This window comes from Pollachius pollachius, assembly GCF_949987615.1.
Source record: "Pollachius pollachius genome assembly, chromosome: 3".
NCBI classification, from domain to species: domain Eukaryota; kingdom Metazoa; phylum Chordata; class Actinopteri; order Gadiformes; family Gadidae; genus Pollachius; species Pollachius pollachius.
Genome location: NC_136936.1, coordinates 14478369 through 14506361, shown reverse-complemented (window position 1 = coordinate 14506361; position 27993 = coordinate 14478369). Strand labels below are relative to the sequence as shown.

Below are 27993 nucleotides of genomic sequence, written 5' to 3'. Positions count from 1 at the left end.
GAGTCATTTTTGCGCCGGTAAACTAGCGACATCGCCATAGAACCGCCCACAAAGCTACTTGCGCTTGGCGCTTCTCACTTGCGTTACAGACCGTTAAAATAGGGCCCGGTTTCAAGTAATATGGACTGAAGATGGAGTTCAGTCATATAGCAATATCTATTTAAGTTAACTTATTGCGTTAGTTGTCTCGACATACAATTTCAAGGCAGCATGGACACTCAAATTTTTAAGTTGAAACAGCAAGTTCGGGTTTACAGTGCAGTCTGTCACTTGTAGCATTACCAGGTGTCTGGTTATCTGCTAGGGGGTCACGGCGAGGTTGGGGGGCAAGCATTTCGAGTTGACTAATGATGACTAATAATGACATCACAGGGTAGGGACTACCAATGACGTCGCAGGGTAGGGTTGTCCCATTTGGTAGGGGAAGAAGGGTAGGGGTAGGGGGTTGGCTTAAAAGTTAGGGTTAGGGTTAGGGTTGAGCAATGCAGGGTTGAGCAATGAGCAATGAATTCGGATTCATCCATAATCCTAACTGCTCCTGACGAGTTGGCAGTCACCTTGCATGGTTGACCCTGCCGTCGGTGTGTCAATGTGTGTATTAACCGATGTAAGTCGCTTTGGATAAAAGCGTCTGCTAAATGTAATTACTACACAGAACTTTGTGTACACAGTTGTACAATATATACGAGTATAATATGTTCATTGAACAAAAACATAGATCCTGCTAGAGACATGAAGAGGACATAATATGTCTGTAGTCGTTGGTTATCTAACATATATAGTCGGCTGCTGTATGTCTGAACGGTCAGAGAAAGTCTCAAACGTTGTGAAAGCAGGTAACCAGTGGCCTGTACTACGAACCTCGATTAGTGGGTTAGTGGGTATGTTGCGCTCAAAGCCTGGGTTAGTGGGGACACGAAAGTCGATCTCTTTTAACGTCGCCGTATCGCCATGGTGACTTATGTCTGTACCAATCCTGGTCAGGAGCATGGACATATTATAGATGTGACTTCTTGTCATTACACAAACCAGGTGTATTAAGGTTGTTGCAGCTGGTGTAGGACAACCTGCAGGTGCCCTGAATATTATACCAGTGTCGGAGAGCGTGATTGCAACCAGCTTATGACTTTTTTATTAAGAAAAAAGCTAAATAATTAATATAATCATGTGTTATAAGTGCCTTTAATGCAGTACTCTGTAAGACGTACCTATTTACAACAATAACGAGATACGACACATACAAACTAAAGGTAGGTTTGCGGAATTTTGACGAATATGCTGATTTGAGCTCCACTTCAGCAGTGTGGGTCGTGCTGAGACCGGACTTCGATGCTCCTGATGTGAATGCTGAACAATATTGTGTGATGGCAGGCGTTTGCCGGTGGCTTTTTACAGCGGTTTAATGTTTTTCTGACTTCATGTGACTCTAATGCCTCATTACCTAAAGTTCCTTATTTTAGCGTTTTCTTGCACAAGGTACAGCACTGTTCATGAGCCAGATCTTGTTGAAGTTGCATTAACCCATAGTAGATTGAAATTAACGTTAACAGAAACAAGTAGCTATTCTTTGACGAGAGGGGATGCCACTAGCCTCCGCGACACACTAGCTGGGTGTGCTCGGATCAATTCTAACTGGGTTGCACAGTTTGCATTAGTGGTTATTGGTCCCATAATCCATTACATTTTAAGACCTGTATTTAAGACATTTAAAAGGCCTATATTTCAGATTATTGGATTTTAGACATTTAAAGACTATTTAAGGACCTGTAGGAACCCTGCTTTTACAATTAAAAACATTATGGCAGTGATTTGCTTTCATACCCGTGTTTGGTCACCGGGAATTTTCAAAGAGGACGAGGTGTTTTAGATCGGGTAGAATCTAGTAAAATATCACAGTGACATTGTAAACACTGTATTTGCACATTCTGGAAGTGTGTTTTCAGATTTTTTCTGCTTCTTCTTCTTTTTCATGGTTTTACGGAACTCTTGGCCAGCCATGAAGTAGAGGATGGGGTCCATTATGCTGTTGGCATTGGCCATCAGCCAGGTCACCTGGGAGGCTATGAAGAACGCGTTCTCCATTTTGCAGGTCATCTGATCAAGAGACACAGAAAGAAGATCAAAAAAAAAAATACTTTATATGAGTCAGGAGAGGGGCATGGCTCTCAAATCAGTGAGAGTTGGTGGCAGGTGTTGCCGAGACATCATCTCGTGAAATCACAGGGTTAAAAATTAAATGAATATCAGAAATAGAAACTTCCTCAAGAATGAAATGTGCCAATCCATGGGTTGATTCAAATTTTTCTCTTCAAATCATTTTATTTTCTCCTGAAAATCCTATAGCTATATCTGTAGCTATCTGTAGCTACACATCAAGCCATTAGAGAATGCTAACAGGAACACATACATAGTTTTATCAGATTTCAAACAAATCCTGTGTCAGGTATTTGATTAAGGATATTTGCTGCACTGACCTCTTCTAGATGATGTGAGAGGTATCTGCAGTATTCGATCAGGTGGTAGGGCAGGAAGCAGAGAAAGAAAGTCACCAGCACGATGATGATCATCTTCACCGACTTCTGCTTGGTGCGGTGGGCCGCCTGGAGCCCCTGCTGGCCCTCCCCTGATTCCCAGCTGGGCTCCAGCAACTTGCGCACCATCAGGCCGTAGCACACCATCACCACCATGAAGGGCAGGACGAACATCCCCATGGAGATCACAGAGCCGTAGACCAGGTAGGCACCTGAGAGATTCAGGTTCATGAGGTCATAGCAATAAGTGCTATTGTCGTACTTCCTGGAAAACAACAGATGCATTGTGGTTGAATGCAAGTCTAGCTTTCTTCTTCACCCATAACTGACAGTGAGTTGAGGTAGAATAGTGCAGTGACAATAGGGCAGTCTACTCCCCGGCCAAAAGGTCCTCGTGCAATCTCCAAAGTAATCCTTCCTATGGCATCCTTGAGAGTGATGCTTAACCCTTACTGCCAAGATATATGTAAATAAGCGTTTGCTTTCTTGCCAAGATTCAGCCCAGTTATTTGATTCCAAATTGCGTGTCCAGAGGGAGAGTTTACTGGTTAGCATTTGCTTTTGGTTGGCCAATTCTATTGACTTGCAGACTTACAGTAGCCCAGCTCCTGTTCATGTGAGGGGAATGCACTTCACTTCATAAGAGATCTAATGGTTCACAAATGTTAAGTCAATGCAGAATTACAAAAAACATTTCTGAACCTGGATAAGACAGGCATTCGCCAATCTACAGATATCTCTGCATATCCCTTTAATCGCAAGAAGACTGGAGGTCGCTTTGGGCAAAAGTGTTTGTGTGTGTGTGTGTGTTGCCTCCCCACTTGGGCCCGTGGTGCCGACGCAAAAAAAGCCTTTGCAGTACTTCCTGTCATGGTCCGCCCCTGGTTTTCCCATTCACCTGCCTGCCACCCTGATCTCCCCTAATCAACCCAACCACCTTCACCTGTGCTCCCCCTATAATAGTCCTCTCCTTTCACTCAGTCCTTGCCAGATTGTCTCTTGTTTTATTCAGAGCTTTCCTGCACCTCCCGATTGACTTCATCTACTCCACTCTGCCTGTTAACGAACCCTCGCCTGTCTGACCTCCTGCCTGCCGTCCAGTACCTGTCGGTCTGTCTGCTCCTCTGTCCCCATCTCCTGATCCATCTGCCTGACTTCCTGTTATCGACCCTTCGCCTGCCTGACCTCCCGCCCGACGTCGAGTCCCTGTCGCTCTCTCCAGTTCCAGACTCCCGATCTGCTCTTCTGCCCTCCCGATGCCGACTCCTCGCCTGCTGACCCACTGACGATTCCCTGCCCACCTGTCGGTGACTTTACTGTCTGCTCTCTGCCTGCCCGATCCTGTACCAGAATAAATCCTTGAAACTGTCCTACAACTGTCGTCTGTCTGTGCACTTGGGTTCTGCCTAACCCCCCCCCCCCCCCTTACACTTCCTGGTCAGCAATATATGCTTTGTGTAGCTTTCTTGGGCACCCAAAACTACTTACAGTTGGGTGAGGTAGAATAGGGCTGTGGCTATAGGGTAGGCTACTGCCGACCAAAATGGTACTGGTATTGATGTCATCCTACCTATGGCATCTTTGAGGAAGAGGCTTAACTCTACTGCCGAGATATCTTTACATTTGCATTTGCCCATCCTGCAAGATTCAGTTGAATTGTTCAATTCCAAATCACAATTCCATGTCCAGAAGGGGCTGGTTAGCATTTTCTTTACATTAGCCACTTCTATTGAGTTGCAGAGTTACAATAGACTAGATGAGTGAGACAGGCATCCTCCAATTTAGAGAGATATCTTCGTATCCCTTTAATCACATATAACAAGGGCACTGGAGGTCACTTTGGTTAGAAGTGTCTCGTCTGCTGAATGACCTTACATTATAACACTCCCTTATGCCGGGCATTGGGGTGTGTGTGTGTGTATATTCCTCACCCGATGCCGTTGAAGTAGAGAACGGGTGCCTGACCAGTGAGCACACAGGCCCACACGCCCACGGATACCAGCTTGGCGCGTCGAGTGCTGTTCCAGCTGAGGGAGTTGACCGGGTAGCAGATACCAATGAAGCGATGTAGACTGATGACGGACAGGAAAAGAATGGCGCCTGTAGGCACAGGTGGGGTTTTAACACTGCAGTAGCATTCATCTAACCTGTTTTAACACATGATAGGACATGAATACATTCTGTGCTAATGGTAATGGCAATGTGTCATGTTTTGTATTTTGGCGCCACAATGTTACATAGTTAACCCCTCTAGTTTTCTGAGCAAATCTCTGAATTGCACTTTTCAAAATATTTCAACATAGCTATTTTGTGTTGAATTAAGCACACACTTGGTATGGGTGTAAGATACTATCAGTTACAGTGGGGCAAAAAAGTATTTAGTCAGCCACCAATTGTGCAAGTTCTCCCACTTAAAAAGATGAGAGAGGCCTGTAATTTTCATCATAGGTATACCTCAGCTATGAGAGACAAAATGTTTTTGGGCCACACGGACTTTCAACTCCCTCCAAAGATTTTCTATGGGGTTGAGATCTGGAGACTGGCTAGGCCACTCCAGGACCTTGAAATGCTTCTTACGAAGCCACTCCTTCGTTGCCCGGGCGGTGTGTTTGGGGTCATTGTCATGCTGAAAGACCCAGCCACGTTTCATCTTCAGTGCCCTTGCTGATGGAAGGAGGTTTTCACTCAAAATCTCACGATACATGGCCCCATTCATTCTTTCCGTCACATGGATCAGACGTCCTGGTCCCTTGGCAGAAAAACAGCCCCAAAGCATGGTGTTTCCACCCCCATGCTTCACTGTAGGTATGGTGTTCTTTGGATGCAACTCAGCATTCTTTCTCCTCCAAACACGACGAGTTGAGTTTTTACCAAAAAGTTTTATTTTGGTTTCATCTGACAATATGACATTCTCCCAATCCTGTTCTGGATCATCCAAATGCTCTCTACCAAACTTCAAACGGGCCCGGACATGCACTGGCTTTAGCAGGGGGACACGTCTGGCACTGCGGGATTTGAGTCCCTGGCGGCGTAGTGTGTTAGTGATGGTAGCCTTTGTTACTTTGGTCCCAGCTCTCTGGAGGTCATTCACTAGGTCCCCCCGTGTGGTTCTGGGATTTTTGTTCACCGTTCTTGTGATCATTCTGACCCCACAGGGTGAGATCTTGCGTGGAGCCCCAGATCGAGGGAGATTATCAGTGGTCTTGTATGTATTCCATTTCCTAATAATTGCTCCCACAGTTGATTTCCTCACACCAAGCTGCTTACCTATTGCAGATTCAGACTTCCCAGCCTGGTGCAGGTCTACAATTGTGTTTCTGGTGGTCCTTTGACAGCTCTTTGGTCTTGGCCATAGTGGAGTTTGGAGTGTGACTGTTTGAGGTTGTGGACAGGTGTCTTTTATACTGATAAGGAGTTCAAACAGGTGCCATTAATACAGGTAACAAGTGGAGGACAGAGGAGCCTCTTAAAGAAGAAGTTACAGGTCTGTGACAGCCAGAAATCTTGCTGGTTTGTAGGTGACCAAATACTTATTTTCCACCATAATTTGCAAATAAATTCTTAAAAAATCAGACAATGTGATTTTCTGGATTTTTCTTTTTTCATTTTGTCTCTCATAGCTGAGGTTTACCTATGATGAAAATTACAGTCCTCTCTCGTCTTTTAAAGTGGGAGAACTTGCACAATTGGTGGCTGACTAAATACTTTTTTGCCCCACTGTGTATGAGATGTAGTTATGCACTCATCATAATACATCAAAAAGACTAAGAAAGCCTTAATACTGTTTACTATGCGTACTGCCTACCATAGTGATTGGCTTCGAAGAGAAAGCCAAAGATTTTGCAGACTGCCTCGCCAAAGGGCCAGTCGTTAACCAAGTTGTAGATGAAGAAGGGCAGCGTGAAGACGTACAGGATGTCGCACAAGGTCAGGTTGAGCATGTAGATGGTGGACGGGGTCCAGCGCTTTGTGCGGAACGTGATGAAGAATAGCACCATGGCGTTCAGCGAGAGGCCAAAGAAAAACAGCAAAAAGTAGATGACGGGCAACACGTATTGTACAAACTTGTGAATGTCTTGTTCAAAGTCACATGGGTCGAGGTCGTTCTTGTAAGTTGCGTTGGATACGTTGCTAGAATCCATCCTGAATGCTGGGACCCCCTGTAGTGAGAAATAATCATCTTACATATGGAAATCTATTCAAGCTTGAAGTAAAAAAAACAGGATGTTGATCCAGTTTATGTTTTTCATCTCTGAGATATAGTTGATTTTGTAAATTGTAAATTTAGTGAGATGTTTTGAGGTGGCTAATTGGCTATCATGAGTAAAGTGCTTCCATATGTTATATTATTATTAATATTTGTTCAAGAGTAAAACAAAGATTTGGACTGATATCAGCATCGGCAGATAGCCAAAGCTGCGGTATCGGTATCGGAACTGAAAAAGTGGTATCAGGACATTATTAGCTATCACAGTCTTAAGCAGAATTTTTTTTATTAACACTAGATATTCATACCCTTTCTGATAAAAATAATAACAATACCAGCTCAACTCGCCTCGACTCGGCCCGCCTTTTTTTGCGTTTCGATCGCCAAAATGAGGTACCTGGTCCCTGGTAACTGTTACTTTATTTGTCTCACCTCCTTCGAGGTTCCAAGAGAGCTGATCTGATACTTTTGTGTGACTTAAACAGGCTGCTGGCCACTGATTGGCCAGAGTGATGCCATTGGACAAATAATGATGAGCGCAACATCCGAGCCTGACACCCGATACCCAACACCCAGCATCTTTAAAGGGATACTTCACCGATACAGGACCGGCATTCTATCATTATAAAATTGCTATTGTAGTATAAAAAAAAGTTTTTTTTCCCCCAGTCTAACCCAGTCTTCCCTTAGCCCAGCTTTCCTGATCTAAATTTCTCCTTAAATTACGCCAAATGAAACGTTTGGCGTCATGTCAGTAAAACTTTGCTTGCCTGCTAGAAGGGCCGAGGACTACAAAACACTGCTTCTGCAAATTTGTAAGCCCACCAATAAGGAATGAGGGGGGCGGGAGCTCGCGTAGGAGGTGTAAACACAATGTCCGCCATTTTTCTTCACCGCTTAGCTCGAGAACTAGACCGACACAAACCTCCGACCATGGCAGAAGCAAATTTGCATGGGAAACAGCTGGAGTGGATATCGAAAATCTAAGATAAGATAAGATATACTTAATTCATCTCAGCAGAGAAATTTAGGATTTATAGAAATTTAGCATTTATCTATGCTGCATTCTGACGTTCAGGGCTATTTGTACGAGCCAGAATACAGCCAGGAATAATTAAGACAAATAGAGGAGGAGGCTGCTGCGGCTGCAGCTGAACAAGCCTTGCCTGTTGCCGAGGACGAGGAGCCGGAGCGCACCGGAGTGAACTGGTGGTGTACCTGTTTGCTCTGTTCGCCTATGGACACCAACATAGAGTCCCAATTGTCGTGTTCTTGAAGAAAGTAGTCTAAACCGGGTCGCTTTTAACTCACTTTATTTGTTAAAGTATTTCGGTATGGTAACTATGAAGCAAAAGAAGGGAATTGTATTTAACACACGTGGAGAGAGATACCGCAGAGCTATCTTCCAGCCCCGGGGCTGTAAACGGGTCTGCCATATGTCTCTGACCTCATCTGACTCCCGCTCCCCGTTTGTATCAAGTAGGCGTGGCCTATGTGAAGTAGGCGTGGCCTATGCAAAGTAATTACAGCTTATATGTTTGATACTGCTTCCTTGTGGCTATGTGGAGGTAATTACAGCTTATATGTTTGATCCTGCTTCCTTGTGGCTATTTGGAGGTAATGCAGTTTGTGTGTTCGATTCTGCTTCCTTGTGGCTGTGTGGGGGCAGCTCATGTGCTTAAAATACGTAACACTATGCTGCAGCGAATTTCAGCGATGCCAGTTTCTTCTAGAATAAATGGCTGAATCTTGCGAGGACAGGGCCATGTGTGTAACCTCTCACCCAGGCTTTACGCCTCATCTGAACAGTTGGGTATTGGATACATCTTTCCGGACCCAGAAATTGAACTGGAAATGCCAGCCAAAGCATAGCCATAGTTTTGAGTCCCGGGGAACGTGACAATGTAGTTATCCGAAAGTAGCCGATTGGCAGACCACAGGCTACGTTACGTTAGCTTGAAGTCTGTTTAATGCTGTATAGGCTACTCAAGGCATAATTTATCTTGCTTTGCTAATGTTGTTCTCTTTCTTTCTTAAATAGTATTGGCTTTCTGTGTTGTCCAGGCCGTCAGAGCTAATTACCCAGCAGCAGATTGGCAGTACCGTGGCTAACAGGAGACAGTAAATGCTCAAGATTAGCTGTGACTATTTTGACTCTAGCAAATGTACCCTACATGTTTTATTTTTGTAAATAGTTTAGGGAATATTGCACTACGGTCCTCTATGTTGTTGCACTACGGACCTCTATGTTGTTGCACATAGCGGAACAGGAAGTTAATGACTCTGTTTAGATGTAAACCTACCGGCACTTTCAGCTGCTCATGACATGTTTGGTTATTGTCATTTCACTGCTGTCGTTCATTAAAGCAAGTGAACAAATGGAAAGTTGTTCTTATTTATAACCAAACATCTGGATTAAGCCAAGCAGACATCTCCAACGTCGCGAAAGAATGCAATCATACGAGTGGCCGGACAGCGAGTGTACTTACAAGTGACGTCACCCGGGAACCCGGATATACGAGTGCATCATTGAAAACAAAGAAACGAAAATACAAAACTGTGAGACCAAGGATGAATGTGCCTTGCCCTATCGAGGAGTGTGACTATGTGGCTACACATGCTGAAGCAGCAGTGGTGGTGGCCATGCTGAACATACACGCGACCACACACGCTGCAGCCCCTAGGGAACCACGCCCAAATGCCAAAATGGAGAAACTCAGACGCCCGTCCATAGCGTTGGCTGGAACAGCCGAGACCTGGTCATACTTCCTAACCCTCTGGGGTGAGTACAAGAGGGGCACTAAACTAATTAGATCAGATGTTGTCACACAACTGCTAGAGTGCTGTGAGGAGGATCTGCGAAAAGACCTCACCCGTGTTGCAGGCAAAAGCCTAGTGGACAGTGATGAAAAGGACGTTCTCTCTGCCATGAGGGCACTCGCTGTCCGTGCAGAAAACACAATGGTAGCTCGAGTGGCCCTATCTAACATGCGACAGGGACACGAAGAGCCCATCCGATCATTTCATGCTCGCTTAAAGTGGCAGGCAGGCACGTGTAAATACGAAATGACATGCACTAAGGAGGGGTGTGACCAAGTCAACGACTTCACAGAGGAAATATTGCGTGATGTGATCGCCCGCGGCATAACAGACCAAGAAATACAGCTCGATCTGCTTGGCGAAAAGAATTAGGATATGCCACTAAAGGACATGATAGAGTACATCGAAGCCAAAGAGTCAGGAAAGCGCTCAGCGTCACGCCTGCTTGACCCTCAGAGCACGGACACTATCAGCAGCTCTTATCGACGGGGGAAGCAGCAGGACGTCCGAGCCAGGGTTGGCGGCAGAGCGGAGAAACCCAAGGTCAAGGCCGAGGGGACGTGCATCTACTGCGGCGAGGCAGGCCACGGCAAAACACCTCAGTGGCGCGCCAGGCGCGCCGAGTGCCCTGCGTACGGCAAGACGTGCCGGAAATGCAACCGTCAGAACCACCTTGACAAGGTCTGCCTGGGTGGCCGATCATCTAGGCCCGCACCGGAGGAGGCTGATGGGGTGTGCGACGAACAGCAGACGACCGCCTTCGGCGAACTGTGCACACTCACCAGCACCGCCGACATGGTACGCACACTCCCCCTCGCTCACCACCTGTATGATGATATGTGCGACAAGTGGATGAAGCGCCCGTCCAACTCACAGCCATACATCTACCTCACACTCACGATTGAAAACGAGGATTACAAAGCACTGGGCCTTGACCTCCGGAAGCACACCCGCACTGTGACTCTGCCAGCTATGGCTGACACGGGGTGCCAGAGCTGCCTGATCGGCGTCAAGGTCGCCCAACAGATGGGCCTGAGCAAAGATGACCTCATTCCCGTATCCATGACCATGAAGGCCGCGAATAATGAGGGCATACGGATTCTCGGGGCCGCTGTCGTCAGGTTCGCTGGTAACAGCAGTGACGCCTGAAGAATGGAGACACGCCAGATCGCGTACGTGACTGACCCCTCAGACTGTATATTCCTCCCGCAATGTCACTGACGTCAGGTCCTGGTTCGGACTGGTCAACCAAGTGGCCTACGCCTTCAGTATGGCCGAGCGCATGCAACCGTTCCGGAAACTCCTACTGCATGGGGTACGCTTCGAGTGGTCTCCGGAATTGGAGAACGTTTTCCGCGAATCAAAGGAGGAGATCGTCCAGGAGATCGAGCGCGGCGTCCGCATCTTTGACAAGTCCAAGCCGACATGCCTCGCCACGGACTGGTCAAAAGAGGGCGTTGGCTCTGGCTGTTCCAGAAGCACTGTCAGTGCGCGCCGGTCAGGCCCTTCTGCTGCGCTGATGGATGGAAGGTGACCCTGGTTGGCAGCAGATTCACGCATGCGGCCGAGTCCAGATAAGCGCCTGTAGAGGGCAAGGCGCTCGCAGTCGCTAACGCCTTAGACAAAGCGCGCTACTTCGTGTTGGGCTGCAGGGACCTGATTGTTGCGGTCGACCACAAGCCACTGCTCAAACTCCTTGGCGACAGGGCACTCGACGATGTGCCCAACCCCCGTCTCAGGAACCTCAAGGAGAAGACTCTGCGCTATCGTTTCCGCATCATACATGTCCCCGAAATGAAGAACAGGGCTGCAGATGCCATGTTGCGCAGGCCTGTCGGCATACCGTGCCCGTCGCCCATGGATCTTCCGGACGACAATGCCGCCATGGTGGCCCACCTCTCACCCAGCGCACACACTGATGTGCTGTCTCTGATATGGTGGGCAGGGCCGAGGGCCGATGGTGTTGAGGAAGGTGACCTGGCCTGGTGCGCTGGGGGGCTTGAATCGCTGCAGTCCGTGACATGGGACCGCGTCAGGGAGGCCATGAGCAGCAGCGACGATATGTGCGCGTTGGAGGAGATGGCAGCAGACGGCTTCCCCGAGTCAAGGGCTGGGATGCCGGTGGCGATTCGTGGCTTCCATCAGTACCGCGAGGACATCACATCAGCTGACGGGGAGGTCCTGTACAAGGATAGGGTAGTCATACCACCCTCACTCCGTGGCGAAGTGCTGAGCGCCCTGCACGCTGCCCACCAAGGCGTCTCCATGATGACCGCCCGCGCGGAATCGTCCATGTTCTGGCCAGGCATGTCGGCTGACAGCTGCGCCACTCAGAATGGCTGTGAACACTGCCACCGGATGGCGCCCTCTCAGCCCGTGGCGCTGCCGACCCCGCCGTGACCAGGTCTTTCTTTCGCAGATGGGGCGTACACCACCGCCTCTCATCGGTGGCCTTCCCCCACAGCAACTGCCGCGCAGAGATCGGGGTGAAGACGATGAAGCGGCTCATCACTGACAATACAGGCCCGAAGTGCGAACTCGACACCGACGCTGTGCAGAGGGCGATACTCCAATACCGTAATACGCCGGACCCTGACACAAAGCTATCCCCGGCGATGTGTGTCTTCGGCTGGCCCATCCGCGACTTCATCCCGATTCCCCCCGGGAGGTACAGGCCGCACGTAACGTGGCGTGAGACGCTGACGGCGAGGGAGGAGGCCCTCCGCAAACGCCACTTCCGCACAGCTGGCACTTGGGCGGAGCACACCAAACGCCTCCTACCTCTCGAGGTGGGGGACTTTGTCCGCGTACAGAACCAGATGGGGCCTCACCCTCACAAGTGGGACAGGACGGGCAGTGTCGTTGAGGTGCGCCAGCACGATCAGTACGTGGTCAAGATTGACGGGTCGGGCAGGGTCTCAGCTCGGAACCGAAGATTCCTGCGCAAGTTCTACCCGGTCCACAGCGACCGGCCCCCACCTCGTTCGATCTTTGATGATCTGGCGTCTCCTGTCGCTGTACCAGCACTTAATGCAATGCCGCAGCTGCCTGGTCTTGCGAGCGGCCAAGTTAGGCCCATGACGGAGTCAGGGCCCGCTCCACCAACGGCGCTACAACCTGCAGGCTCTCCCCGGCGCGGGACGCAGCCCTCCTCTATCGTGCAAGTGGTGCCGGCCCAGGGCATGCTTCGTACGCCGCCGCCGGCCTCTGTGGGCCCTGTGGCCCCTCTCCCACCGCCACCCGACGTGTCGCCGGCGGCAGGCCTGCGCCGGTCCACCAGGAAGGCCAGTGTGCCTGCCTGGCATAAGGACTTTGCTGTGGGGTAGTCTTTAATGGGTTCTGTGGGCATTGTGTTCATGTTGGACTTTCCACTCGTTTTTATGGCACAAAGTGCATACGACCGTTCGTTCGATGCTGTTTTTCTTTTATTTCTATCAGCCTTTGTGGTAGAGTGTTAAAGTCTCAGGGGGAGATAGGGAATATTGCACTACGGTCCTCTATGTTGTTGCACTACGGACCTCTATGTTGTTGCACATAGCGGAACAGGAAGTTAATGACTCTGTTTAGATGTAAACCTACCGGCACTTTCAGCTGCTCATGACATGTTTGGTTATTGTCATTTCACTGCTGTCGTTCATTAAAGCAAGTGAACAAATGGAAAGTTGTTCTTATTTATAGTTCATATTTTTTCATGAAGAAAACTTCAAATTCATGTTGGTTGTTGTGATTTGTTTACTATCCCAAGTGCTGTTATATTAAAATAGGCCTACTGTATAAGATAAACACTTATTTCCACTGGGGAGAAAAGGTTGAGTACAAATGCTTGATATACTGAGCTACTGTAAATAGCAAATGTTTTTATGCTTTAATGTAATATACAAATGATGAGCTTAGACAAAATGAGAGCAGAAGTCTAAACTAGTCAACGCATCACGGGGATATGTTTACACAAAGTTTGCTCGCGCTACCACTCGCGCTAGTATAATGGCTCCTTCCCCTTCCAAGTGGAAACGGATGGGAGGTGTGTTACATCTAGCACTGCTGCGTCAGTGCAATGTGTTTTACGGTAACGTGCGATTCACGTGACCGTACCTGTTTTCAGCGAGTTGCGTTTTGGTTAATAAACGGAGAGCACGCTCCAAGTAAGCTCTGGCTTCAGTCTCCGTTATTCAAACATAACATTGGCGACGAGAGATGGCTGATTGCTCCCTACCACCACCCTCCCCCTTCCTGGCCCTACTGGGAGAACCACCGGTGCCGTGACCTCGCTGGATTTCCTCGTTCGAAACATATATTCTAGCTGCCAGCTTAGAAGATGTTTCGACAGTAAGGAAACGTGCACTCTTGCTGCACTGCCTAGGAGGGGAGGGACAGCGCGTGTTTGGAACTCTCGGCAACGCAACAACTTACACAAATGCCGTGGAGCTACTAAAAGCACATTTCGCAGCCCCACAAAGTGCTCTGCTCCGTCGCGTCATATTCCGACGGAGGCACCAACGGTCGGGTGAGTCAGTGACGCAGTTTGTGGCGGATTTACGAGGTTTAGCTAGCTTGTGCAAGTTCGGGGCCTTACAGGACGAAATGATAAGGGACCACCTGATACTGCACACGAACTGTGACAAAATAAGGGAAAGACTCCTACTGGAAAATTATGATTTAACATTAGCAGCAGCTCTACACCTTGCAGTTCAGGTTGAATCTGCTCTGGAATGTGCAGCTAGTTTATCCACCTCTTCCAACTCTCTAGCACTGGCCAAGGCAGCGGGCCCACTCGAGTCACGGGTGCCCCTCCTCCACGTGAGTGTAGACAGCAGCGAGGAGAACATATTACTAGCCTCTCAGTCACGTGACCGCCCACACCAGCCATGTGGGAATTGTGGCTCTTCTGCGCACAATTCAATAGCTCAGATCTGTCCTGCCTGTGGTAAAACCTGCTCCAACTGCGGGAAACTCAACCACTTTCACAAAGTCTGTAGGTCTGCCCCAGCTAGAGCCTCCCAGCCACCTACCACAATCATCCACAATGTTAGCTCAGGACGAGCGCCATTTAAAACATGCTCGTTGATGGTTGGTGATGTTATTCTACCGCTCCTCCTAGACACTGGAGCCACGGTGTCCCTCCTGAACTTGGCGACTTACACACAGTTTTTCTCCCACGAGCCACTGGGGCAGCCCACCACCACCCTGCGTGGCTATGCCTACTCAAAGATTGACATCGTGGGCTCCCTTCAGCTGCCTGTGAAATACGGAGAGAAGACACTGCCACTCTTCAGGTTCAATATTGCAAACCACGGGACCAACCTCCTTGGCCTCGACCTTTTCAACAGCCTCGGTTTCACTCTGCTAGACACCGCTGGCTCAGAGATTCACACTGTTACCATCCCCTGGCAGCAACAGTGGCCCATGCTGTTCAGTGGTGTGGGCTGCCTCGATGTTTTCGCCCACCAGCCCTTGTTAGACCCGCAGGTGACGCCTGTCATCCAGCCCCTCCGCCGCTCTCCTCTGGCCCTCCGCAATGACATCTCCTCTGAGCTACAGAGCATGCTCGATGGCGACATTATTGAGCAGGTGAATGCATCGCCCTGGATCTCCAACATTGTGGTGGCAAAGAAAGAAGTCTGGGGGGCTGCGACTCTGCGTGGATCTAAGAGCGGTAAACAAGGCCATCATCCCAGACAAATACCCTTTGCCAACGATAGAGGAGCTCACCGCCCAGTTCCACGGGTCCACCACTTTCTCCAAATTAGACCTCCGCCAGGTTTACCTCCAGTTGCCACTACACCCTGAGAGCCGCAACCTCACCGCGTTTATCACCCACAAAGGGGTCTTCCGTTACAAACGCATGGCTTTTGGTATAAGCTCTGCCCCCAGCTGCTTCCAAAAGATAATGGCCTCCATCTTCGCTGGGATCCCGGGTGTGGCCATCTACCTGGACGATATCGTGGTTCACGGCGCCACTGTCGAGAGCCACGACGAGCGCCTCCACAGTGTTCAGTGCACTGGCCAAGCACCACCTCACACTCAACGGCGAGAAGTATGTCTTCGCTGCCCCGGCCATTGAGTTTGTGGGGTTCCGTCTCTCGGCTGATGGCATATACCCTCTCCACTCGAACACAGAGGCCATCCACCGTGTCCCGGAGCCCACCTCAGCCACTCAGTTGGCCTCCTTCCTGGGTATGACAGCATTCTACCTACGTTTCCTGCCACAGTACTCGGCCACGACTGCACCACTGCGACAGCTGCTGAAACATGGTGAGCCCTGGTTCTGGTCGTCTGCCTGCTCGGACGCTGTGCGCCTCCTGAAGTCCCAGCTCACCACACCACCGGTCCTGGCGCAATTTGACCCAGCCAGCCCCACCCTCGTCACATGTGATGCCTCCGCCATGGCCATCGGTGCTGTGATGTCCCAGCTGCAAGGGGGTGTGGAGAGGCCGATCGCCTTCGCCTCACGGGCTCTCAGCCCCACGGAACAGAGGTACTCGGTAGGGGAGCGGGAAGCCCTAGCGTGCCTCTGGGCATGTGAGCGCTGGCACATGTACCTCTACGGACGTGCATTCACACTGAGGACGCACCATCAGGCCCTCACCACCCTCCTAGCCACGTCTGGCACCGGCCACAAACCACTCCGTCTCCATCGTTGGGCCGACCGCCTGCAGCAGTTCAACTTCCACCTGCATTTCACGCCGGGTCGGGACAACGTGGTGGCTGACCTGCTGTCACGTGCAATCCCCAACTCACCCCCAGATCCATATTTGGCCCCCGGTCAGGACCAGGCCGAGTACGACCTCGTCCAGCTCCTCCACACACCCCTCCAGGAGACAGTGTCACTGAGGGAGATCCAGGACGCCTCAGCTGACGACCCCACCCTCTCTACACTCTCGACCTACATCAGACAGGGCTGGCCGGTGAGGGTACCAGATGAGATGCTCCCCTACTCCAGGGTCAGGGACGAACTGTCATGCATCGCTCGTGGGCTCTGCACTGTGGTCCCGAGTGCCCTTCGGGCGCGTGCCCTTGCTATGGCGCACGAGGGCCACTTTGGCATAGTCAATCTCAAACAACGGTGTCGCGACGTGGTGTGGTGGCCAGGCATCGATAGGGAAATCGAGACCCTGGTCAAGGACTGCACTGCTTGCCTTCTTAGTGGTAAGACCAGGGCCCCAGCCCCAACCCCGCCCATGCAACCACTGGATTGGCCATCCAAACCCTGGGAGCACCTACAACTTGACATCTGCGGTGAGCTGCATGGAGTACCGCATCACCAGAGGTTCCTCGTCGTTGTCTACGACCTCCACTCTAAGTGGCCAGAGGTAGCGCCTGTGGGCTCGGTCACAGCCAAGGTGTTGGTTGACATTCTCGACTCTCTGTTCGCGCGGTGGGGCCTGCCCGAGAGGATCACGACCGACAATGGTCCCCAGATGGTCTCCCACGAACTGTCCTCTTATCTGGAGAAATCCGGGAAAGGAATACGCCACATTCGCACAGCATTCTACAACCCGGTTGCGAATGGGGCGGTGGAACGGCTGAACCAGTCATTGAAAAATGGCATCAGGGCCCATCTGGCACAAGGGTGCACACTCACCACCAGCCTCCTCCAAACGCTGCTGCATTACCGGGCCACCCGACACGCCACCACAGGAGTCTCCCCAGCCTCCCTTATGCTGGGGCGGGAGCTCCAGCTGCCTCTGGATAGTCTCCGCCCTACAGCAGTTTGGGCCCCAGCCCACCCGGTTCGAGCCGCCGTCGACACACGCCAGCATCGGATGAAGGACCGTTTCGACAGGGCCCGACGTGCTAAGCCACCTGCCATCGCTGTTTTGGACTGGGTCAGGATTCGTCAACCTCATCGGGACAACAAGCTCCAGTCGTTTTGGTCGGACCCGGTCCAGGTCAGCCAACAGCTTGGCCCGGCTACATTCAGGCTCGCCGACGGCACACGCTGGCATGCTAACCGCCTGGGCAAGGTACACGCCCCCCGAGCCCAGACCTGGTGGTGCCCGCTGCTAGAGTTCTGCCGGCTGCATGGTTAGAGGCTGCACCAATCCCAGCTCCTCCGGCCCAGCCCGACGGGCCAGTGGTTGTTGCTGCACCTGAACCCCGTCCAGCTCGGGCACGCGGCAGGCCCCAGCACCTGCGTGACTTTGTGACTGAGTATCACTCCTAGTTCTGTGAGGGGGGGGGAATTGTTACATCTGGCACTGCTGCGTCAGTGCAATGTGTTTTACGGTAACGTGCGTTTTTGTAAAGATTGATGGAACTACTCATCCCATAACATTGCGAACTATTCCTCAATGTAGAACCCAATTGTTAAGTGTGTTTCTTGCATCTTATAACCTTTGCCATTATTTTATTTTTCTATTGTTAATACAAGGTGTGTCATATATTGTGTGTGTGTGTACGTGTGCGTGCGTGTGTGTATAGTGTTTCATATAGTGTATAGCGTTGTTATCGACACATTACGGTACCTTGTTCCTGACTGCAATCCCCGCGCAATAACATTCCTATTTTTTTATATGTGAATTCAGTTTCGTATTCAAGTTACGTATACATTCAACATTATGTATTCCTCGCTTTTAAACTACCAAAATTACTAAAACTTTTAATTTTATCATATACTCTTTATTAACATATTTTTCAACATATACAGCTGATTTCCGCTTCAGTTCTTACAACAACTCTAACTTCCCATTAATCTAAGGGAAATCATGATTGCTGTGGTAAGCGATCAGTTTAGTGGCAGCAGTCATCACGACTTGCTTTTCGCGGATGAGGGCAAACGTTTCCATGGAAACAGCAAGCTCCACCAATCAAAGACGTTGTGTTACACTTTACGATTGTGGGTAGTGTAGTAGTAGGTAGGTGTTATCAAATGACATCGCAAATTAAACTCGTTTTTCTAAAAACTAGAAGTTTACTTCTTTAACTTGTGGCTTCTACAGGAGCATATACCATAGATTCACAATATAACTGCGCGTGGTAAGTATATTTTGGATGGTTACGACATTATGGCTTTTAATCAAAACCTCCATGGAGAAAATAATAGGCTTAAAGATGAACTGAACTGAAATAATCAACATCGATAACGTGTTAGTTATGACCATTCTAAAAAAAGACACAATTTTTTTTTTTAAATAAATCAATATATAGCTTTTTTATACAAAAGAAAATGCATCTTTTAGTATTAGAGCCCCGACATTTTCGATGACGTTACTGGCATGGTAGGACTAGGTCGTTAATACAGACACGCGAACGTCTTCTACACTCCACGGCGGAAAAGAGTGATTTTAATATGGCTGGTTACGTGTTCGAGCCTGTGAGGGAAAAGCCTGTAGTGTCCAACTACCACCCGGTGGAGAGGGAACAATTTCAGGCTCCAGTTCAACCGTCGGATCGGGTGGGTGTGACTGGTGTGCGTGTGGGTGCTGCCGGAGCGTGGACACTGCCTTTGAATCGGTCTGCTGCCGAGAGTTCCCTGTCAACCTTGACCATCTCATGGTGGGATTAGGTTGCATAGCCATGCATAGGGCATTTTGGATGCTGTGCGGCGAGAGAGAGGTTTTGGAAGTGGCCATGCTCTCTCTAAGGGACGTCCGAGCAGAGACGCTGAAGCGTCCCATAAATGGCAACCACAAGTCGAAAACGATCTTTCCCCCTCCGTTTTCCTTTGATGCGTTTCAGGAATATCTCCATAAAGACGGACTCATTGCGGAAACACATCAAGCTGAGAAAACGCGTTAGTACCTACATATTCAAGGCGCTGGTTCTCCACAAAAAAAAGTGGAGCGCATCAAGCCTGCGCGCATCCAGCCTGCGCGCTGTTTAAAAACATTCAAGTCGAGGAGGAGATAGCAGTTGTTTAACCTTTTAGATTGAGTAGAAATACTTTTTAATGTAAAGTTAGTAATTCAATTGACCAAGGGGCTGTATTTAAAGCTACAACAATAATAATAATAATAATAAAAAAAAAGTAACTTTCAACTCAACTCTAACGTCGCTTCAGGCGTCCACACGAATCCTAACACGAAACCGCATAGGTCCGGTTTTATTTGAAACCAACCTGGGACCATGGACCTATTAAAGAACATGGTTTATTATCTGCCTAATAACATGGTTATTAAAGACGTGGTTTCACCAAAAAATCGGTTCCGGGTAGACGGGACCTGAAAGACATGTTGGATGCACTTTGCCCCAGTAGTTAGGAAAAACTCACAACCGAGAGTATAGTAGTCGAACATAACTTTACTGAGGATCCACACACGGAAGCGGGGAGCGCGCATGGAGACAGGCAGGAAAACAACAAAAAAAAGGAAAGGCAGGCGACGGCGCATGCGCCGATGAGGGTTAAACAATAACAAGCCAGCAGACTGGCGTGACCACCTTTCTTCCCCACCCCCTCCTAACCAGTGGGAGGCATCAGTGCAATACAACATAGCAGCAGAAACCACATGCCGAACCCATGGCGAACAAACATACAAATAGATGACCCATCTAGGCAAACTACACAATACACAGCTTCACAAAACAACATCAAATAAACACAGTATAACGTCATAAGATATTAGAAAAAGGATACGCCACATGTCCATCACAAGTCCACGACATAGTCACTGAGATGAGATGGCAGGCAGCGCGGCCTGGTGCATCGCCTGGGGGGAGAGGGCGCACTACCAAGGTCAGCGCATGCTGTCCCCGGAGCCTCCAGCAAATCGAACGATGGGGCAGTAAAGTCAGTTGGTTGACACACCGGCACAAGGCGGGGCCCAACGGGGCTCACAGGGGTGGGCACTGATGCTATTTCAGGGGGAATAGCAGGCGGCACGGGGGGTTCCACCTGGGGCACAGCCGGGGACCTAGGACTGTCATCGTCAAATACGTCATCATAGCTGGTGGACCGAATGGCATCATGGCAGGTGACAGGGACTTTGTAACAGTCGACATGACTCGATAGGTGAAGTTCCTAAGTTGTGATCTAGCGAACTTGCGCAGACCACACCAGAGACCCTCGATGGAAACGACGAGATATCGGTCGCGGCTGCATGCTTTGTTGCGGTCAGTGCGAATGTAAACTAGATCGCCAACCTCAATTGGAGAGGGGACCAAGGTCCTCCCATGAGGGGCCTTAGATTTCTCACTGTGAGCGTGATTCTTGCTCCGCACATCGTGTTGTCTGCGTATAAGCTCCTCATCAGCTAGGGGCAACTGAGTGCAGGTGAACTGGTCTCTCTGTGTCCACATTTCCCGGGCAGACAGGCCACGTGAATGGAGTCTGGAGTTCAAGCAAGTGGTCGCTATGGCCAAGAGTCCCGCTGATATAGGACCACCCCGTGGCTGCTGCCGGAGCAGTTCCTCCTCTAACTCCTGCACTGCCTTCTCTGCGACAGGGTTTTTATTAAGGTTCTTCGCTCACCCCAGCTCCAGTGAAATTCTGTGCTGGGCAAGGAGCGAGTCGGTGACCAGGGCCCTAAAGGCAGGGGCTGGGTCTGTCCGGATCACGGCAAATGGACCATCTAGGGGGCGCAATTCCACACATAGCCTGATGAGTCCATCCCGCAGGGTCTGGCTACCCTCATCCTCCACGAGCATGGCCACTGTAAAGGATGTCACACACTCACGTACCACTAGCACTAACTGACGTGCTCGCTTCATGACGTCAGCGGCGAAGGTGATGCCGACAGCAGCTGGGGGATCAGACGATGACTGTTCCACAATGACCTGGGGGGTGTGACGAAGGGCAGCACAGGAATGACAGCCATCAGTAACCCGGCTGACGGACTTGTCGAGGTCAAGGGCAAAGAAGTATCTCCCTACTGTCTTCCTGAGCTGATTCGCCGTTGGGTGACTAAGCTGCAAGTGTAAAGCGGTCACCAGGCCATCCAGAACCTGTCTGGGGACAATGATGCACTCCCTCGATGGGGAGAGAGGCTCATCACATTTCACGATGAGCACGCCATCACTGGCTATGGACGCTATGCTAAGGTATCTTTTGATGTCCTTGATTTTGGTCATCTTCTTAGACGGCCGTGTGCCTTGAGTGAGATGAGCATGGGTGCGATGCAGATCAGAGCATTCAGACTGTAGGGACCGCCATGCTGTCCTGCTCGTGAACGGAAGTCTTGCGCGACCAGCCAGGATATCATCACTGGACAGCAAGCGCACGACTGAGTCCTGAGTCCGTTGCACAAAGCTGCACACTTGGCACGCCATGTCAGTGCAGTCAGGAGGGTTACGGCTGGCAAAGTCAGATGGGAGAACACATGTCGGACCGATACTTGGAACCTGCTTGCCGTGGAGAGGAATGTAGACACACGGGGACTAGCAGAGAACTCACCCCTGCAAAGCTTCTCATAGGCTTGCACACATAGTTTGCTGTCGGTCAGGACACAGGCCCTGTGCGATGACTGAATGATGTAGGAACCAAAGTGTTTGACAGCCGCAGCAATGGCAAGAGCCTCCACCTCACAGGGCAGCCATGTTAATTGATGGTTACATAACTTAGCGCTGAAAAAGCCAGCAAGGGCAAGATTTTTGTTGCGCATTATGTACAGGGTAGCGGCTATGCCAGGTCTCCTTAACGGCGCCATCAGACACAATCCATAGCTGATCATCTGGACGTGGCAGCATGACTGAGCGGCTGGAGGAGAGGCACTCCTTAACTTTACTGAAGGCACAGTGTATTTCTTCAGTCCAAGTAATGTTCTCCTGTGACGTCTTCCCTGCGATGGCATCGTCCAGAGGAGCAAGGAGGGCAGAGCAGTGTCGGATCACACGGGCCATTACCTTAACCGCTCCAATGAAAGACTTCATGCCTCCTACTGTCTTCGGAGGCTCACAAGCAGCTAGTGTGGACACTAGATGGGGGCTTGGCTGAAGCTTACCCTGGGACCACACCCACCCCAGCACGTTTATAGAGTGAGGGTTAATGACAGTCTTTGACGCCGAAAGGCGCAGGTTGCAGCGTCTCAGAGCATGTAGGACCGAGGACCAGTTATTCACCAGCTCCTCTGGGGAGTTGCCGCCACAATACAAATCATCAGCGAGCATCGCCACCACACCGGCTTGAAGCAGATCACCCAGCACACGGCACATGAGTTCTTCGAGAGCCGTCTCTGATCCAGGCATGCCCATAGCCGAGCGTGCATAGACACGGACTCCTCGGAAGGGAGTGACAACACCACAGTATTTCATGGATTTGTGCGACAGTGGTATTTGGTAGAAGGCATTTGTCAAATCAGTCGCTATCAGGTGTCTCCACTGAGCAATTTGACGTATGGTGCTGTCCACATCAGGCATTAGAGATGGTTGGGGTTTTGAATATCGGCCAACATCAGCAAAAGCAGTCACCAGACGATAACCGCCACTCTGTTTCCTGACTAGGAAGGAAGGGTTTAGATATTCCACTGACACACCTACATCCTCTGGGCGTCGGAAGACCCCCAGACCCTCCAGCTCATCAAACTTCTGTTGCAACTCGGTAAGTTTGTCTCTGCCATATAAGGGTAAGCAGCCTTTGCGTTGAGGAGGCTCAACCGGACCCATGTTCACTTTGGATTCGAATGGGCCTACAGCGCCATTGTAACCCGAGATAGCAGGGTTGAAAACCTCATCATATTCGTCCAGCAAGGTATGGAACCTATCTTTAAAGCCGGGAGGGAGTAGGTTGTCTGGATCCACTTGGATGCCCCAGGAGTGTTTAACACCTGTAGTCAGCACAGGGAGGTGTCTGACTATGGGCGTGATAGTGTAAGAGTCCGGTGCTGGGTGTGGTGTGGACGGTGGTGAGAGGGGGTCCACTTGGCAGAAGTGCTGGCGGCGCTTCAAGACATGAGGCTCACTCGAGAGGTTCGGGATGCGGACCCTGCCTGCAACGCTTGATATCACTCCAGGGTGAGGCCAGGCATGTGACATTTCACTCTTGTGCGCGCTGTGCGCATCCAGGCGGGGTTCCAAGACATATGCCGAATCGGACGGAGCATCAGGTGGGAGGCATATCTCCACAAACTCACCCGGCCAAATGGTGGTTGAAGTGGGAGGGGCACGCAACAGTATGGTGCGGCGGACAGCGTTCCTGGTGAGTTGGGTGTCAGCGGAGCCGTAGGGGAATGCTGTACCATCGGCTATGGTGACCAGTCTTTTAGCAGGACGCAGAGAAATGTCATTTGAGGACATGAAGGGGGTGCCTGCCAGTATGTCCACATCCAAGTGTTCAACTACGAGGTGGTCAAAGTGGAATTCATTTGAGTCACGACAGAACGCGAGGCGGGTCTCTCCTACCACCTTCATGGTAGAGGAACCGTCGGCCTGGTGAGCCGACTGGGAGCTCGGGGTCACAAGAGCACCAAGGCGGTGTGCCGCTGACAGTCTTATCGTGTTGCACGTAGCACCAGTGTCAAGAATAATGCGTGCATGGTGGTGTTTGCAAAAGGTGTCTATGTATGGAGATTGCCGAACTTGTACAGCGCGAGCAGTGTGGGGCTGTGTCGGCTCAGGGCACTCGTGAGGAAGTGGCTCATCAGGATATTCATGGTACATGGCTGTGTCGTCAGGATCCTCGTCAAGCACAGAGACAATCTGTCTTGCCTTCAGCATGAATCTACGGTCCTGTTCGGGCAAGTACTTGCATGCGATGAGGAAGTGTGTGTTGCCCTGGCGGCCTGCTTGTTTGCAGAGATGGCATGATTTCTCATGGGGGCTCATTCTCATCGGCATTCTAGGGGAAGCACCGAATGGGGGCTTGCGTGGCAATGAGCTACTGTATGTGCGGCTAGTGGCAGCCGCACGCATGATTTTGGCATCGTCAGCTGTGCGGATTTCATTCAGGAGGGAGTCAAGAGCTTGGGAAATCTCTGGTTTGATAGAAGCCAATGTACGTGTGCGTAATTCAGTGCCGTAGCGTTGTTTGATAAGTTTGGGTAAGCCAGTATGAATTAAGCGTAGCCATGTCACAACTACAAAGTTCTCAAGGGATGGGGACAGCTCTTCATCCTCAGCTAGAGTTTCGCCATGGTGAGTCAACACACGAGCTTTGAGGAGGCTATCCTCTGTAAATGCCATAAGGCGCTGATATAGATCTTCGGGTCGCTCGTCAGTTTCTAAGTGAATGTCCACAAAATCAATTAGCTGAGCGCCAGTTGTCTGGAAACCGTAATGTAGTGGAATGGCTTGCCAGATACTATCTATCGATGTGGAATTTCGAACAATGGTGTTACGTGAAATCACAGGGCAATAGTTAGCAATCTGACCTAGCATCAGTTCTAAATGGCTCACTTTCTGTTGAGCAGTTCGCCTGCAAGCTTCAGCAATTTGCTCACCATCGTCCCGGAATCCTCTGAGAACGGCAGTTCTATTCTTCTTAGCCCACATCGCCCCCTCGACGAGAAGTGGAGCAAACAATGGGTCCAAAGAGAGTGTGTAAAGTAGGTTTGGCTTCCAGTTTTCAAAAGAATTCAGAGTCTCTTGTTTGGATAAGCACCACTGTTTAGGTGTGCGGCTGTTAGTCGCCATTACGCAGATGGAGAGGATCTCAAACTACCTTCTCGGTTGATGACTTGTTCGTCGGAGTTGGAGATGTTTCAATTGTGAGGCTGGGTTAGGTGAATTTGCGCTGCCACCACGCCAGTAGTTAGGAAAACAACCGAGAGTGTAGTAGTCGAACATAACTTTACTGAGGATCCACACAGGGGAGTGGGGAGCGCGCACGGAGACAGGCAGGAAAACAACAAAAAAAAGGAAAGGCAGGCGACGGCGCATGCGCCGATGAGGGTTAAACAATAACAAGCCAGCGGACTGGCATTGGGAGATACACCCGCGGATGAGCATAGATGCGAGGCGGATTCAAGAGTGTCACGTTTACTTTTGGTGGATGTTGGAGGTTTACTTTCTGGTGGATGTTGATGGATATTGCACAGATGGATATTGCACAGATACATCTTACTTTGAAACTACTTCGAGTTTAACTCCCTCTGCATCAGCAATCGGCTAGTCGGCGAACATCAGGGTGAGTAGAAAGAGAAATTTGTGGAACTTCTGTTTACAGACCCGCCGTGGTTTAATTAGCAGCTTGGAAACATAGATCTGTGATATAGTCGGAGAGTAATAGTTTATACACTTTATGGTCTGAGTGCTAGCTTGTGGAGATTGACATGACAGGGGCTATCGGAGGGTTAGCCAGTTTTAAGGCTGCCAGCCATGTATTAAGGGCTGGTTTTCTATTCAAAGGTAGCCTGTGGAAATGTCTGATTACCCCAGCTGCCTTGGCCCTATATAATTCAATACTGCAGCCAGGGGCAATGCAGTATGATCCTTCTGCATACCTGGTTGTTTGCTTTTCCATAGCCATTTCAGCGAGCCTCAGAGCCTGACTCATTACCTGCTATGGCTGCTAGAGCCACAGTGTAGGAGTAGGTTACCATGCCAGTGACGTAGCTGATTGTTGAAATCCAACATGGCGGCGCCCGGTAACATAAATAACACTTTCACCGTACAAATTAATCCCTTGTAGCAAGTTCAGCCATTATTACTAATTGTACCAATGAGAAGGCAGACAATACATCTGTTATATCAACTAAACTTCAAATTTCAGTTCAGTTCATCTTTAACTTTCGGAACCACACTGTTGCGCTCTATTGATCCGCGGTGTATTAGGTCTATTGGTGTAAAAAAGACGTTATAAAAGAGTATCAAAATATGCTCCCCATATTCTTATAGTGAACATGGGTTGATAAGTAGTGTAAAATAACGTCATTTAAAGCATCTATGACAGTCTCAATTGGACACCGATCCGGACCCATTTTGTGGATCCATTCCGGAGCCTACCATACCTCCAAGGCGGATCAGGTGCGGAGTCAGTTAGCTATCTGGGTAGTGTATTGCTTTGCACTTACTCTAAAAATAAGACGCATGATCACAAACAATAGTGTGGTTTGATTTGCATCCAAACCAACTAGACATGTCGCCGCGTGTGCATTTTCTGAAGAAACTGCATGTGGTTGCATGTTGGCTAGGGATGGGACATATTTCAGTGTTGCTTGGAATCGGCTGCTCCAAAGAACAGGACATCGAATGCCTCACAGACAAGTGAACAAGCACCCTCACACTGTTTGCACCCAAGGTTATTTTTCAATCGCAATGTTTGCACCAAAGACTCTTTTAAGAGCCATTTACTCGAGGATAAATGACTCTAATCTCCAAAGTACAGATTCTGCAACTTGTTATAAGGGTGTGATATCTTCAGTTTGGGGGAAAAGAGTTTCTGAAGTCAAGCGTGTGGGTATTTATTTTAGGATGTCTATATATACATTTTCATTATCGTGCACTCATTAATATTGTGGCGACCACAGGTGTAGGCGCTCGTTCAGTTGCGCAAGGGATTCTGGGGGGTTCATTTATCCTGGGGGTTTGGACCCTTTCGGGGACAGTGTGGTTGTTGGGTTGAGTGGGGTTAATGGGTTGGGGTAGTTAATTAGTTGTGTGTTGAGTGTTGACATGTTGTGTGCATCGTTGCCGCCACCGTCACCGAGAGTGACTTGTTCGTTTACTGGGTGCGCTGGTTTCCACGTTTGTGGTAGTCTTTCAATAAAGGCAACTCTCGGAGTCGTGCGGTGTATGGGGCAGGAGGGTTGCGTAACCTGTTAACCTGGGCCCCCGTCTCGTCCTTCCCGTGCTGCTTGCCACATTATTCATGAAAAATTATTAACATAAAATGATTATTGGACTATGTTCTACACTCTGGAACACCTGTAGGACATATGTCCTTCAATCACTGACAACTGGTTTAACTTTACCATTTCCAACGTATTACCTTTACCATCTCCAATGCATATCTACTTGATCCACTCCAACACCCTTTAGCTCCAACTTGTTAAACTCTCTAAATCTCTTAAACAGAATGTTATGACAAGAAACCAAAACTGATCCCAATTTCCATAAACATGACAGCAACGTTAAATTAGAAGAACATTGCGTTATTAAAAACTCACCCAACAAATGTGGAACGAATGTAGAACCTGCAGCAAATGTGTATTGGAAGTAAATCCAGATTCAAATACCAATGTACTTCTCCGTGTCGCAGAATCAACGTGCGTTGACACCTCTGAGACGCCTCTCAGATGTGTATGGACGCGCCTACCTTGTACGTTCAAACCAAAAGCTATAAAAGACGCCAAATAGCTCAAAACGCAACGCTGTCCAAAATATTTACAGATGATATCGCTCATTCGATCTCGCTTTTCCTTTTAAAGGAGCCGCGCTTTTTGCCTACTACACGCTCGTAGGCAAGTGCTGCTGCAGATGCCGAGCCACAAAAAACACAAGATTGTCACAAGTTTGGTCGATAGAAAAATAATAAGCTTAAATAGGCCTACATGAAACACTAAATAACTAATTAATGGAGCTATGCTTATATGTGTATGCGTGAGAGAGAGAGAGATGTCAACCTCA

General features: G+C 49.5%; 1 protein-coding gene across 1 annotated transcript; it reads right to left on the bottom strand.

Moving 5' to 3' along the window:
• Positions 1-1772: 1772 nt before the first annotated feature.
• LOC307073360 (P2Y purinoceptor 3-like) lies at positions 1773-27656 on the bottom strand. Its single transcript, XM_079733146.1, has 5 exons — positions 27534-27656; positions 6337-6691; positions 4463-4631; positions 2475-2796; positions 1773-2094 (listed from the first exon to the last, which is right to left on the bottom strand). Exons 2-5 carry the CDS (start codon positions 6671-6673, stop codon positions 1891-1893), a joined length of 1032 nt encoding a protein of 343 aa, XP_079589272.1. The 5' UTR covers positions 6674-6691; positions 27534-27656; the 3' UTR covers positions 1773-1890.
• Between the last annotated feature and the right edge of the window lie 337 nt (positions 27657-27993).

What these genes read in the sequence shown, in the direction of transcription:
- LOC307073360 (XM_079733146.1), bottom strand. Translation starts at nt 6,673, where the DNA reads ATGGATTCTAGCAACGTATCCAACGCAACTTACAAGAACGACCTCGAC. An exon ending in CTCTACTTCAACGGCATCGG is followed by an intron (nt 2,797 to 4,462) that starts GTGAGGAATATA and finishes GTTGTTTTCCAG; the next exon opens with GAAGTACGACAATAGCACTT. An exon ending in TCTCACATCATCTAGAAGAG is followed by an intron (nt 2,095 to 2,474) that starts GTCAGTGCAGCA and finishes TCTCTTGATCAG; the next exon opens with ATGACCTGCAAAATGGAGAA.